General features: G+C 41.1%; 1 protein-coding gene across 2 annotated transcripts in view; it reads right to left on the bottom strand.

The window, feature by feature from the left end:
• Window positions 1–13,627, bottom strand: part of CUBN (cubilin) — a 189,659-nt gene that overhangs the window by 125,558 nt on the left and 50,474 nt on the right. For both annotated transcript variants that reach the window (XM_039526922.1, XM_039526923.1), the window contains one exon: window positions 8,800–8,959. In XM_039526922.1, the coding sequence (XP_039382856.1) occupies window positions 8,800–8,959 (160 nt within the window). The remainder of the gene's footprint in view (window positions 1–8,799; window positions 8,960–13,627) is intronic.

The raw sequence follows: 13,627 nt of genomic DNA, 5'->3' as shown, positions 1-13,627 counted from the left end.
TGAAGTGTTTGCAAACAGTAGGAGAGTTTCAGGTTTGATTTTCCTCTCAATTCCTATTCATCAGGAACAGTGTTTCCCAAACTTGGGATGCCTCTTGTGCAGGGAAAGCGCCTGGCGGGATGGGACGGTTTGTGTACCTGCTGTGTCCGCAGGTTCAGCCGATCGCGACTCCCAGTGGCCGTGGTTCGCTGTTCCAGGCCAATGGAGGCTGCTGGAAGCGGCACGGGCCAAGGGACGTACTGGCCGCCGCTTCCAGCAGCTCCCATTGGCCTGGAGCGGCAAACTGCGGCCACTGGGAGCCGCGATCAGCCAAACCTGTGAATGTGGCAGGTACACAAACTGGCCTGGCCTGCCAGTGGCTTTTCCTGAACAAGCAGCATCCCAAGTTTGGGAAAGACTGATCAGGGAAACGGAAGTCATTCCTTCATCAACAGGAAACACACTGATCCACTGAACATGCTTACAGAGATAATGGCTGTTTATTAACCTTGCCCTTCTCATAAAAATAATTGCAGAAGCTTTTATAAACTGCATCCTACTAAAAAAAAAAAGGTGTTTTGTCACATTTGGAAAAAAAATTAAACAAAGCCTCCAATCCAATCCAGAACAGTAAAATTCCAGGGCCAAAGTGCTACTTTATCTTAAGCTGAATCCTTAGTTCAAGGAAATGTCTTTGTAGAATAATAACAAAATCCCTCTTACTTAACTGCCATAGAAAAATTAGATGTTCTAATACATATTAAAGCTACGCACACCACATACCCCGAACCCACTATCTTTGCCTAGATGCCGTACTTTCTGTTAAATTTAATTCCTTCCTCATGTGTCTTTAAATCAATGGTTTGAGAAAGATTATTATTAAATGCAACTATTTTCCTCAGCATCTTGGCTGATAAAGGGTTGGCTACTAATGAAGGCAGCTACTAAGCCAGTCAGTGTTACTTGCAATCTACACAATCAAAGTATAAGTGTGTTTGCTAATAGAGGGCAGGCAAATTGTAAATTAAAATATATGGTCAGCTCCTCCACAGTCAGCTCAATTTCGAAAGAGTTATGCAGTATAAGGGTGTTGCATTTATTGACACATTACCACAGCAGGAGTGGATCCCTGCCAATTTACAATAACGTTCAGAAATCAAAAACCTCTAACCAGAGGCACAAGAGGAGAGAAAGGCTCCTTGTGTCCTCTCCTCCTTTCCTGTTTTTGCACTTCTGGAAAAGCAAGGCATAATCTGGTCAAAGCTACTTAAAAAAGAAACTAGCCCATTTGGAGAAAATAAACAGACTGTCAAATCACTCAGCATTAAGGGTGTGTGTGTGGGTGTGTGGTGTGTGTGTGGTGTGTGTGTGTGTGAGAGAGAGAGAGAGAGATGTGGAGAAAGGACATGGGCACTTTAGAGAAAAAATTCATTATGGAAAAAACAGTTCAATTGACTTTGGAAACTGATAAAGATTTCTCAACCAACCTACTTGCATGGCCAGGGTCCCCTAGGACTCTGGCCATGCAACAGAGTACAGATGCAACTTGCTACCTATCTGAGCGTAGAGAAACTGGGAACATTTCAAATTAAACAGGCAACTATGACTAAGCTTGGTTTCCTGACAGTCACAAAGACATGTCTTTATTTAAACCCAAAATGGGTCAGACAAATGGAAAACTTACACTGAGCAGCAGACCTTTCCCTTTCTGCAACTCCTACGTCTAACATTCAAATTCACATACAGATTACTCACTAAAATTCTTTCAAGAATGGGTGATATTTTCTGTGACTTCAATCACTAATCCTTGGATGAGTTATCCAAACCACACACCGAACATCAAACTCTTATGTGCCATTAATTTTCTTCCACAGCACGCTGCTCCCAAAGCAGCATTTGAAGAATCTATTCTTTATACATGCTATGTCAAAAAGCTGGTCAATATTAGACCTGGCTGAATAATTTGTAATACATAATTTATTCGACTGATATTCCTCAGCATCTTGGCTGATAAAGGGTTGGCTACTAAATGAAGGCAGCTACTAAGCCAGCGCTTAGGAGTTTAGAAATAGTTTCTGGGGTGAATAATTGATATTATAAATTACAAATTCTCTTCCTGTAAATATGTTGCTTGAAGTCAGCTGTTTTGGCAAACATTCCTGCCAGTAAATGTATTTGTTAGAATATTTATGGAAAGTAACCACAAAAGGGGCTCAGTATAGTTGTAGCAAATTTCATAATAAAATGTGGACACATATTTGGGAATGTTTATTTGCAGTATTTGCCCAGCAATAAGCTCTACAGCTGAGAGGAGAAAAAAAATTCAAAAGCAAATTTTGATTCAGCCATGTTTGAAACACTTTCCTATTTCACTTACTGGAACATTAGAGCATTTATCCGTACTAATCTTTTAATTAATTTTTATCTTGACTATTTACTGAAACAATTCAAAATTCTATGTTTGATCAGTTCACAATTTACACTGTATTGATTAGCTACATAAATCACATAGCATTGTTCTGTGCCCTGATTATAAACTACAAATATTATTTGTATTTATTTGTATTGTAAATCCCACTGTACTAGGCCCCCATTGTACTAAATGCTGTAGTAATACATATAAAGACACAGTCCCTGTCCCAAGGAGCCTTCAATCAACTAAAGGATTTGAAATTCATTCAGTGTCAGCTAATTAGGCTTGTTACCAGAGACATAACATGCATTACATTTGGAATTCAAATGATCTACAGACCAGAATCACTGGAAAATTGAAATTAACTGTAATTATGAAAAATTTTGGAAGAATTCCACGACCCATCTTTTGGAATCTAGTAATAACTTCAGTCAGAAATTAAGAAAGCCGGCTACAAATAATGGAATATCCTAGCCTCTTCCTCCCTGCAGAATTAGAAACTTATTTTTATTTAACCCAGAATGTAATTTCTCTCCTAAACAGAAGGCGTATTCCCTGTTTTATTGAGACAATGGAAGAGAATAAGCTTTAAGTGATGCTGCATCTATCCCTGCTAATCAAATATTTTCCAGTCTCTGGCTGGCACCAAACTTTCCCATTAAATCAGCACAAAACATTCAACAGTGCTTACATCCGTCTACAAACATAGGGTCGATTCTGCTTTAATTGAACTAAATGGGAATTTTGCCATTTACTGCATTAGAAGGAGGATCCAGTCTTTAGAGGGCAAATAAAAATTAAGGGACAGACCCTGCAATGTGTTGAACACCCCAGTGCTTAATTTGTGCCAGGGCTTGTCAGATATGAAAGTGAAAAAAAATTGTTTAAGCCCCAGCACCTCTTTCATAACAAATTAAACCCTGGAGCACCCTGAACTCCTCCTGAAGCTGAAGTGAATTTGAGAGGATTCAGTACCTAGCAAAAATGCTTAAAACCTTTTCTACAGCACAGAACTATTTGGGCATGCAGTATTTGGGCAGCTGCACAAACAGGCAGCTGCACAATGGAAAAATGTCCAGAGGCTGAATTGCGTACACTATGTACTCAGTTTGGGCAAAGCGCCCCAGAGTCATTTTTGGAAACTTCTCCTATATACTTTAAAACCATGGAAAAAAAAGTGTGATTTCTTTAATAGCATAGAGGTCTCGGGGTTCCCTTGGAAAATATATACAACGGCTACCTACCCTGGAACTAGTTGCTAGGAAACCAAACAAACAGAAAATTCAAAAAACATATATTTGGTGGCCTTTTTTTCTTTTGGCTGAAATCTTAGTAATCACTGAAGATTGTACAAGGGATGATTTATAAAGGTCTTTGCATATTACTGCACATGACTGGTTAGAAGATGGTATTCATTAACAGGAGAAGCGTTTGTACTTTCATAATCACACTTGAATTTGGGAATTAGTAATCTACAAAAATCTATTTGCAAGATTTTTCAGATGTATTCACTGGTAAATTTTAGCCAGACACTTAAAAACTTACACCACCACACTTAAGGGAATTAGAGTGAATTAGCAGCGTGCATGTAAAATCTGAGTTAAGGACATGAATAGTATCAGAGTTTTTGTTGTTTGTTTCAGTTAGTTTTAACTGATTCTAATTATAAGGAACATTGTACATGAAATTTGCTGTGAGATACAGATCCAAAAACACTATTACACTAAGGATAATTTGGATTTGATCCTGAAACTTTTATGCACACAAGCATATTTTAATCACACAAGTTCCACTGAAGAAAACTGGGCAACTTATGTGAGTAGGGGCTACTTATGAGAGCCATTTCTGATATTCTACTCACTTTCACATCTTTATAAACATTATTTTACTGATCTCCTCAGTTCTGGTTATTTTCCTACATATGCTCCAGGCTGAATATTGAATCACTAAAAATTATCAAGACCAAGATTTTCATTATTCATCCAACATTTAGACATGTAAATAAATGTCTGATGTTCAGTGATATTGACCACCCACTATTCCCACTGGAAGCTGTGAGTGTTAAGCACTTCAAAAAATCAGGCCACTTTTATTTAGGTACCAAATGAGATTTTAATTAGCTAATGTTAAGTACTTATTTAGAAAATGTTGGCCTTCATTCACATATATCACTTTGAAAATACAGCATAAAGTGCTGTACAAACATTAATGCCTTAATATTCATAGCCCGCATGGGATGAGCATGTAAGTATTGCATACTCTTTACAAAGGCAGCAAACCTACTTTTTCATCAATGGCCTCTAATTTTGGGGGGCCCCTTTTTGGAGGCCAAATCAAGACACATAGGGCCTGATTTGAAGACTTGCTGAGCAGCACTTATAGATCCAATTGACCTCTGAAAATCAGGCCCAAAGTGTCTCAAGTTTGGCCCCATATAAAGAAGGCACCAAAGTTAATGGGCACTTTTAAAATGTCAGCCCTCAGTCACTTGTCTCAGGCTACACAGCAAGTCAATGTGAGAGTTAGGACTAGAACTCAGAAATTCCTGGTTCTCGGCACCATGCCTGAGCGGCTAGACAGAACTCTCTCAAGCAACCTGTCAGTCTGCAAACAGTTACAGGGACTAGCTACTGCAACCTCGTGCAGTGACTATTTCTGCTATGCCTCACCGCAAGGCTAACAGTCTTTTCACTTTCTTCTAACATAAACACTTAAAATATGTAGTAATTATTTAGGTTTTTTAAACAGTTGTCTTCTGCTAGGTAAAAATATAGAAACAAAATAATGTCATTTTCTTTACCTAAAAGCCATGACTCAAATATGCCTCTCTATGCCCCAGCCAGGCATCAGGGCTCCCCCGTGAAATCCAGGAGAGGGAAGAGGCTAGCGAGGCACAACCCTTTCTAACTCTATTACTCTGTTCTCAACAGTATGTGGTGCCTATATTTAAAGGAGAAAGGATCACGTATGTCAGGCAGAACTGAAAGGCAGAACAGACGAAGTCTGACTACGCTGTAGGGGCCAAATCAATTTCACTTGTCAAGTTCATTCAAAACCCTGCCGTCGAATTACTAATTCTTTTAAGAAAATGCAGTAATGCACATTGCAAAGCAGCTGACTGTCTTACGAACATTGCTTAATAACTTAGCTGGAGTGCATAGGGAACGTGTGTCTTCTCACAGAGACAGTTGCCCTTGGTGTAATTTAGCACTGACAGACCTTTGGCCTCCCAACTCTTTTTTCTTTGTAGAGAAGTAATTCAATCAGCGTACCATCCCCACAACACCCACAGTGTTACCAAGTGTTGACTCTTTCTTCAAGAGCACACTGTAGGAGCAAAAATGAACTTTGCATGTGTCGAGCTTCCTAGAAAACAGCAGAATTGGAATGAACAGTTTGCAGCATCAAACTTTCTCATTGGGAATAAGCCCCTCTAAGATTCTAAGTGCTTGTTTACAGGAGTAAACTGAACCAATGTAACTAAATTTACATTACATCAATTAAATCCCTTGTATGGACATGTATTTCAGTTTAAGAATGGTATATCAATTCTGCTGCAATTGAATCCTTTGTACTAAAGTTTACTGCTTAAGATAAATTGTTATAAGGCACTTTTAAGACGGAATAATAATCCCCACGCAAGGGAGCTGCACTGATTTAACCAGATCAGTTTCTAAAACAATGTAGTTAAATCGGTACAAATTTCTGGTACAGAGGAGGCATTAAAACTGATCAGTTTCCATTTGGCAATTTATATTCGGCTCTGAAGAGGGAAGACCCAAAAGATTAGTTTAAATGTTTTGTGCCCCTTGGTGATAGAAATGGGCTCATTGAGTCAGTCAGCAACAGGGAAAGTGTCTGGTTATTTGCGGTCATTGCATAGCTTCAAACAAAGATGCTGGGAAGGGAGGGTTGAGAGGAGTGTCAGTGTGAAGTTATACAAACACATGGCTGCAAATCTAAATACATCCCTCTCAGCAACATGGCACATGAGTCTGAGAGATATATAGCATGCACACACTGTAGCCACCAGTTAAGATGTCTGGCAAACAGAATACAGGACTTTCCACTCCAAAACACTGGCCTCTACCACAAAAAGAGACACATAAGCCCAATCTCTCTCCTACACTGATCTGCTCATCTTAGTAGGGGCCTAGGTTACTGATACCTGACTAAAAATCCACATCTACTCCAGTTCCACCCCTGGAATAGATTAGGCCATGCTCCTTCCCATCCCTGTCATACCCTTACCCTGGGTGGAGGGTAAGGAAGTAGTTGACACAGGAGCCATCTATATTGGCTACCTGTTGGCTGAGAGCTCCCTGGTCCCTTTGCCACACCCAAAGGGGCTGGAACAGGGCGAGAAGCTAGCCCATAATCTCAGACACTCAAGCAGGTTTGATTCTATACAGCAGAGGGCAGCGGCACATGCACATGTTACTACCCACTGCTAATACATTTATATTACAATATATGATGGAACCATGGCTAAATGGGGAACCTTTATTGTGTATATATGATGGGGCCAGGGGTTACAAAAGACAGGAGAAAGGGGGTTGAAAATCAGTGCAAGAGGCATTTGCTCCAGTATCAGCTAGCTGGCACAAACACCACATTGTGAAGTCCAGCTCCAGATGTGAAACTCCCCAGGGTTGGAGGACATTCAGATTCAGCGTTCTGGTTCAGCTCTCTCTTACAGAGCTGCACTCGGGCCAGGAAGTTCAGATCCAAACCTTCCCAAAGTCTGTGGGGCTTCAGGCCCAGGTCTGTGCATACGAGTTAAAATGAGAGCTTGCTGACACAGAAAGTAATGGACAATAAGGGAGGAATGTGGAGGGGGCGGGGGAGAGCTAGGTCTGAGTCTGGAGAGTTCAGGGCTGCGAGGAGGGAGAAAGAGGGAACTATGCACCAGGCAGGTTTTTCAGAGTTTTAGCAAAGTTAAACAAAAACCATGGCTACTGTATAGGGGCTGATGTCATCTCTCTCTGCACACAAAAGGCTCCATTTTTTCTTCCTTTGTGTAGCTCCAGGATGACATCACCTCCCAATCATAAGAACATACCCTTGTGTTGTAGCACTTCCCCTGCTGCGTCCAGCCGAAGGTCTCACTCCTTTCGCATATGTCACCCTTTTCCCAAAAACACTCCTTGACCTCCTTTGAATTCTTAACTCGACTGTCTAGTCAAAGAGAGCCCTCTGGGAGCCAACAAATGACAGCAGTCTGTGGCGGAGCTGGGGCCTCTGCAGCAGATTTTAGCTGCTTTACAATGCTGCCAAAGCTGAATAGTGTGAACTGATTAGGCAGACAGGGCAACTATGGCTATTTAATTATTTCCAAGGTCAAATCCTCTTTGATGGGATGTACAAAGGCATAAGATTCAATCTTGTTATAGTGACTATTGCTGTTAAATGGGCACAGTGATAAAAGTTGCAGTTTTAGCTTCACTTCCTAAGAAAATGCAACCATAGCTTGCATGAACATAGTGATTAGCAGATTGGTTTATTAACGGGTATGCATGCTTGGCGAGTTAATGAAGCGTGTGGCAGCATCTGCCGCATGTGGGTGCAGGGCAAAAGCATCCTGAGCACAGCACAGCCAATGCCATTTCATACAGAGAAAGCAGTTGGGGGAGGATTGAATTGAATTTACTGCTCATGGAAGGAACTGAATGTCAGCAAAGGAAACTAGAGAGCTGCTGGAATTGAACTCCCAAGTGCATACACCCTGAACTTCGGGGTTTGAAATCCAGGCCTTATCCAGGCCTGAAAGTTGTAGTGCTGGGCTCATCTCTAATGAAACATTAAGACCTCTCTTCACAGAAGATCTTCAGCATAGGGCAGGGTTTCCCAGACTTTTGTACTAGTGACCCCTTTCACACAGCAAGCCTCTGATTGCGACCCCCCCTCATGCATTAAAAACACTTTTTTTATATATTTAGCACATTATAAATGCTGGAGGCAAAGCAGAGTTTTGGGTGGAGGGTGACAGCTCGCGATCCCCCATGTAATAACCTCATCACCCCCTGAGGGGTCCCGACCCCCATTTGAGAACCCCTGGCATAGGGAAAGTCACACAAACTTTCCCACATTGCCCTGCAAATGCAGCTCACCTTTGTTCCAAAGGAACTACCTCTATCTGAGAGAGGCCAGTTCACTTACCTTGTACACTCAATCCATGGGCCCTATAATTAGTTTGCCAATAAGGCAGATCCTTTCATATGTGTGTGCATGCAAACATTAAGTATTAAATCCATTATAAAATTGGAGGGAAAAGTGATGATTTCATACCTATATCTGGTTTATTTCTAGTAATGTGCAATTAGCTGAAGTAAGCTTGGAGCATATTATACTGTAGAGAAGAAGGAATTATCCATTATAAAGTGACTGAGAAATTCTGGGTATCTTACCATTTACATGCCACAGCATCTGGAACCCCTGTTTAGAGGCTAGTCCATCAGAGTAAAACACAACATGAAGGCTGGTGCCTGTGGTATTCCCGGCAATGGGAATAGTATTTCCACAGAAAGTGCTTATCAGGTTGGATTGGGCATTGGGTCCATCATAGAGCTGAAATGAAACAAGAAGAATCCCAGTGTAGTAAAAGCAGCTTCCTGATTCCGAGGAATTATGATAGATTTCTAAAGAAAGAACAATGAGACACAGTGTACATGCTACTCTATGCTATCAAAATGTGCTAGGAGGAGCACAGCTAGAGTTGGATGAAATGCTAACCCGTATTTAGCGCTGCTAAACTCAAATGGTTGTCTTGTACCGTAGGAATATCACCAGCCTTTTTCTTTTTCAATGTGTGTTGGGGGAATGGCTTTTTATATTCTTCACCTCCAACAATCCCTCCCCCGCACACAACACAAAGAGGAAATGCACCAACACATGTTTTTAAATCATTCCCTCTCCAAACCCCTTCCCCCCCCTCAAAAAAAGAAATATTCCTAGGTTGAGATTTTTAAAATTAGGAGCCTAAAATTAGGCTCCTAAATCCATATTTAAACAAGTACCTGAATAAGTAACTTTATTGACAGCTGCTGGGTGCTCAGCACTTTTGAAAACTCAGCCATTTATTTAGATCCCCCAGTATGGGGTCTGACCTTAGCCACCTAGTTTTGAAAATGTTTGGCCTAAAAATGCTCTGAACCAGTGGTTTTCAACCTGCACCCCAATCAGCACACAGCTGCAGCCCAAGTGACATCCTCAGGGCCATCCAGGCAATATATATATTGTGTGGATGCAGCCCGCATAACACATAGAGAGCCGCATATGCGGCCCACAATGGTAAATAGGTTAAGAGCCACTGCTCTGAATATGCACTGCCATTCTTGATCAAATGGCCAAATGCTAATATTGCCCATCAGGGATAAGGTGTCTTATCTATAGCAAACCTGAAAAAAAAAGGGGGGACAGATCTTTTCATCTTAGCCAAATTCTGTTCAGTTTGTAACAACAGACATAGATTGCCAATTACTGTCATGTTGTTTGTTTGTTTCTCAGGCCTACAGTTATTACAATCACTCTCAAAGTTTGGAGCAACAACCTTGTACTTTATCACTTTGCCCTGGTTTAGTAATCATCTGATTTTCTGACTCATACGACATATCTTTTCAAGACAGTCCAGTAAATAGTTGGCATAGAAACCTTATTTGGACATCCTCATCACTGAGTCTCTGGCATGTTCCTTTTTAGAATTTCAGCAGAAACCTCTCTCTGTTTTGAGCTGACTACTGTAATATTCTCCTCCGCAGGCAGCAAAGAGCCAAAGGGATGATCTCTAGGGAGCCAGCCAAAGCTGATCTTTGTTCTAATTTCAGAAGCTCTTCTCTGAACACCCGAAAGTCCATTGGGTGGAGCTGTGCTACACTGTACACTCCCACGGTAAAATGAAAGGCGCTAATGAACCATGCTGGTTGTAAGCTTTTGCAGAGTCACATATGATCAAATATTTCAATTAAGTGCTCTGCTCATGCTGTGCAAGGACTAGGATTTTCAGAAAACCCTGTAGTGATTTAACACATTTACGGGCTTGAGGGGCAAGAAGTCCACTCAGATACGCTCTCAAACCCTTAAGGGACAAATCAAGAGCAGCTGTCTTCTCTAAAAGATTTGCTGTAGTTCAACCAGAAGCTCTGGGCCTGTTGCAAGAACTACTGCGTGTAAGTCTATGGCCTGTATGACGCAAGACATCACACTAGATGATCACAGTGATCACTTCTGGCCTTAAAGTCCATGAACCTATGAATCCCCAAAACATTACAAGTAAATTACAACAGGAGGCCTAACAGTCCTGATTATCCTTTTCTCCGAAACTTCCAAAGTGAAGACAGGCAAGCCTGAGAACTTCTTACTTCCAAACAGAAAAACCTCTTGTAGTTCTTGCAAAAAAACGTTGTTTATTTGTGTTTGGTGCCAGGGCACAGAAGTTTGGTTAATATCATCCTCCTCGGATAAGTTGCCACGTTTAACATCTGTCAATATTTTTTGCAACTACTGTGTAACTGACCTACATGTAGATAAAATGAAGATGAGATGCACTGGGCACCAAATCACAACTGGGACATTCTTTGTCTCTAGTTCATCAAAGTTAAATGAAGTTATATCCAATTAGATTTCCCATATGAATTAGAATGGTTGGTTCTTTTAAAAACATTACTTCCTAGAATAGCCATTTAAAATAGGCATCTTCCCACCCCACCCCACCCAAGTTCCTGTGTCTGAAAACTCTGAACAGAAAAATCTGAATAGGGAAATGTGGATCAGTGCAGAAACTTAAGTATTCTGTACTTTTAAATGGAAAGCAACAATGCACTAAAAATGCATATTAAATGATTAAACTCTAGGTACAATGTTAAAAAATAAAAGCCTATAAAAGTTACTGACTGAACCATTCGGTAGTAACACTCAAACTGAAATGAAAAACAAGTCTCATGGATCTTTTCTAAATTTGATTTCATCAAGTGGGCGTTAGTTTTACCCAAACAGACAGCTAACATCACATACCTATGTAATTCCCCTGAAAACAAACAGTTAGTTTTTCTGTATACAAATAACAGTTACTATGGAAACCACTTAATCAGTGCTGCCTCTTGATCCTGTTTTCAGAGCAGAATATTATTCACAGGAAATTCAAATGACCAGCCAGCTGTAACTCATTGAGAGTGAGGCAGACATACTACAGCTAGAATTACAGACCTTTTTTTTTAGGCTCTCTTACCCGTATAATGAAGGGAACAGCTGTGTATTTTTCAAGAAGCATTTTGAACATCTAAGAGCAAACTTTGCCCTTTGATATGCACAAGCAATTGCCACTAAAGTTGAGTGCAAATATCCTGGGCCACGATTTGTCTCTTTGTGTCTTAACTCTGCTTTTTTTTGTTACAGAGCCTCTGTTTTATCATCTGAACTACTCTCTGAACTGTTGAAAGAAGAGAGACAATTCTTGCCTAAGCCATATCAGGCAGGGTATTTCCATTGTCTGGACAGGACAACTGAAGTATGGGATAACTTGTTAGAGACTCCACCACCATAATGGCACTAGGAATTGATAACTGAACTCCTTCCAAAGTATTCACACGGGAACATGCATACTCCCTTTCTGAGAAGATATTTGTTTTCTATTTTATTTGCTAAGAATTTTTTAGTGCTCATCCCAAGTTCTGGATGCTTCACAACAATTAAGGCAGATAATACAACATGCAAAAAATTGAACCATCTAAAGACACTGAGTACTAATAACCAAAAAGCCAGTTCCCTAATAACAATAATTTACTAAAAGATCCTCCATGTTCCAGCTCATCACTATGTCTCCCACCCTAAAGATGGTGAGGTTTGCAGAGTGCCCCGACAGTTAATAGATCTAAGCTCTAGAGAATTGACCAGGGAATGAGTTCCAAAACCAAGGCCCCTCACGGAAAGTTCCTTTTTAGCATCCCTAAAAGTGGATGCACATGCCCCACTGTTAACTCTCTAAGAAAGGAATCAGGCAGTGGGCCTGTGCTGCCCTGAAGAAGTTACTAAACCCGCCTGCTGGAAAGAGAGACTCAGTGTGGAATGGATATAAAGGAGAAGGTGTGATATGCTGGAGACAGACTCCTGAGAGAAGGCCAAAGTGCTCTTTCTCTCCTCATAGCCTGGAGAAGACACTGGCTCAGGGTACAACTTGACCAAATCCATTCCAGGAAGATGTGACAGCGTGGTCCAGTGGATGCAGCACTGAATGAGGACACAGGAGCTTTATTCCCAGCTCTGCCTCTGACCTGCAAGGTGATCTTGGGCAAGTCTTTGTGCCTGTTTCTCGCCTTGCTCCTTGTCTATTTAGACTGTAAGCTCTTTGGGGAAGGAACTAGCTCATCCTACATATCTGTACAATACCTAGTACAATGGAGCCTTGAACTTGTTCGGAGCCTGTAGGTGCTGCTACAACTTGCTGCTACTACTATTAATAATAAGCAAGGAGAAGCTGGTAAACTGACTGCCTTGCTTATGCAGAAGAGCAAGATGATTCCCCAGAAGCTTTACATTAAAAACTATGTTTTTTTCCTCTTTTCCTTCTTCTCCGGGTTTAAAGAACCATGGCTGAAGCAAGCCTTCCTTGGTTTGACACTTGTTCTCTTGTTTGATCAGGCTGAGGAAGGTCTCAGTCCCGATTCTACATAGATTGGCCACAACAGAGAAATGCTCCATCTGGAGAGGCCCGTGCCTTAAAAGGGCAGGAGACTTATTTTGTTTCTCTTTATTTTCCTTGTTTTTCTTTTTTGCCAGTACCCAAGGCTATGGTTCCATGGAACATGCATCTTCTGTATCAGGAGGGCTCCCTGTGAAGTTACCACAACTGCCTGTAACTGTGCAGAGCAGAGGCAATCTCTCAGGGACCAAGATCAAAAACCATTTAAGGCTTTACCAGTCAAAAGCAACAACTTGAATTCCACCTGGAAGGTTATTAGCACCCAATGCAGACTCTGACTGGAGTGCTGGTTCAGCCTGCTTCCTGTGTGAACCTCTAATGCTATGGCCACCAATATTAGCTTTTCACTTTTTACACTTTACATCTTCACAGCACCTCATGAGCATTAATGAATGATACCACCAGCTATTCCAGATGAGGAGGAGGGATTTCAGAAGCTGAATTTGGCAACTGAACAAACCCCCTGCTCTGAACACCACCAGAGTTTGAGATATTTGAAATCTGGTTTAAAATGTAGTAGCTTAAGCCCAAATATCAAATGT

Source organism: Mauremys reevesii, linkage group 2 (genome assembly GCF_016161935.1).
Source record: "Mauremys reevesii isolate NIE-2019 linkage group 2, ASM1616193v1, whole genome shotgun sequence".
Lineage (NCBI taxonomy): Eukaryota > Metazoa > Chordata > Testudines > Geoemydidae > Mauremys > Mauremys reevesii.
This window is presented reverse-complemented; position numbering and strand designations above follow the sequence as displayed.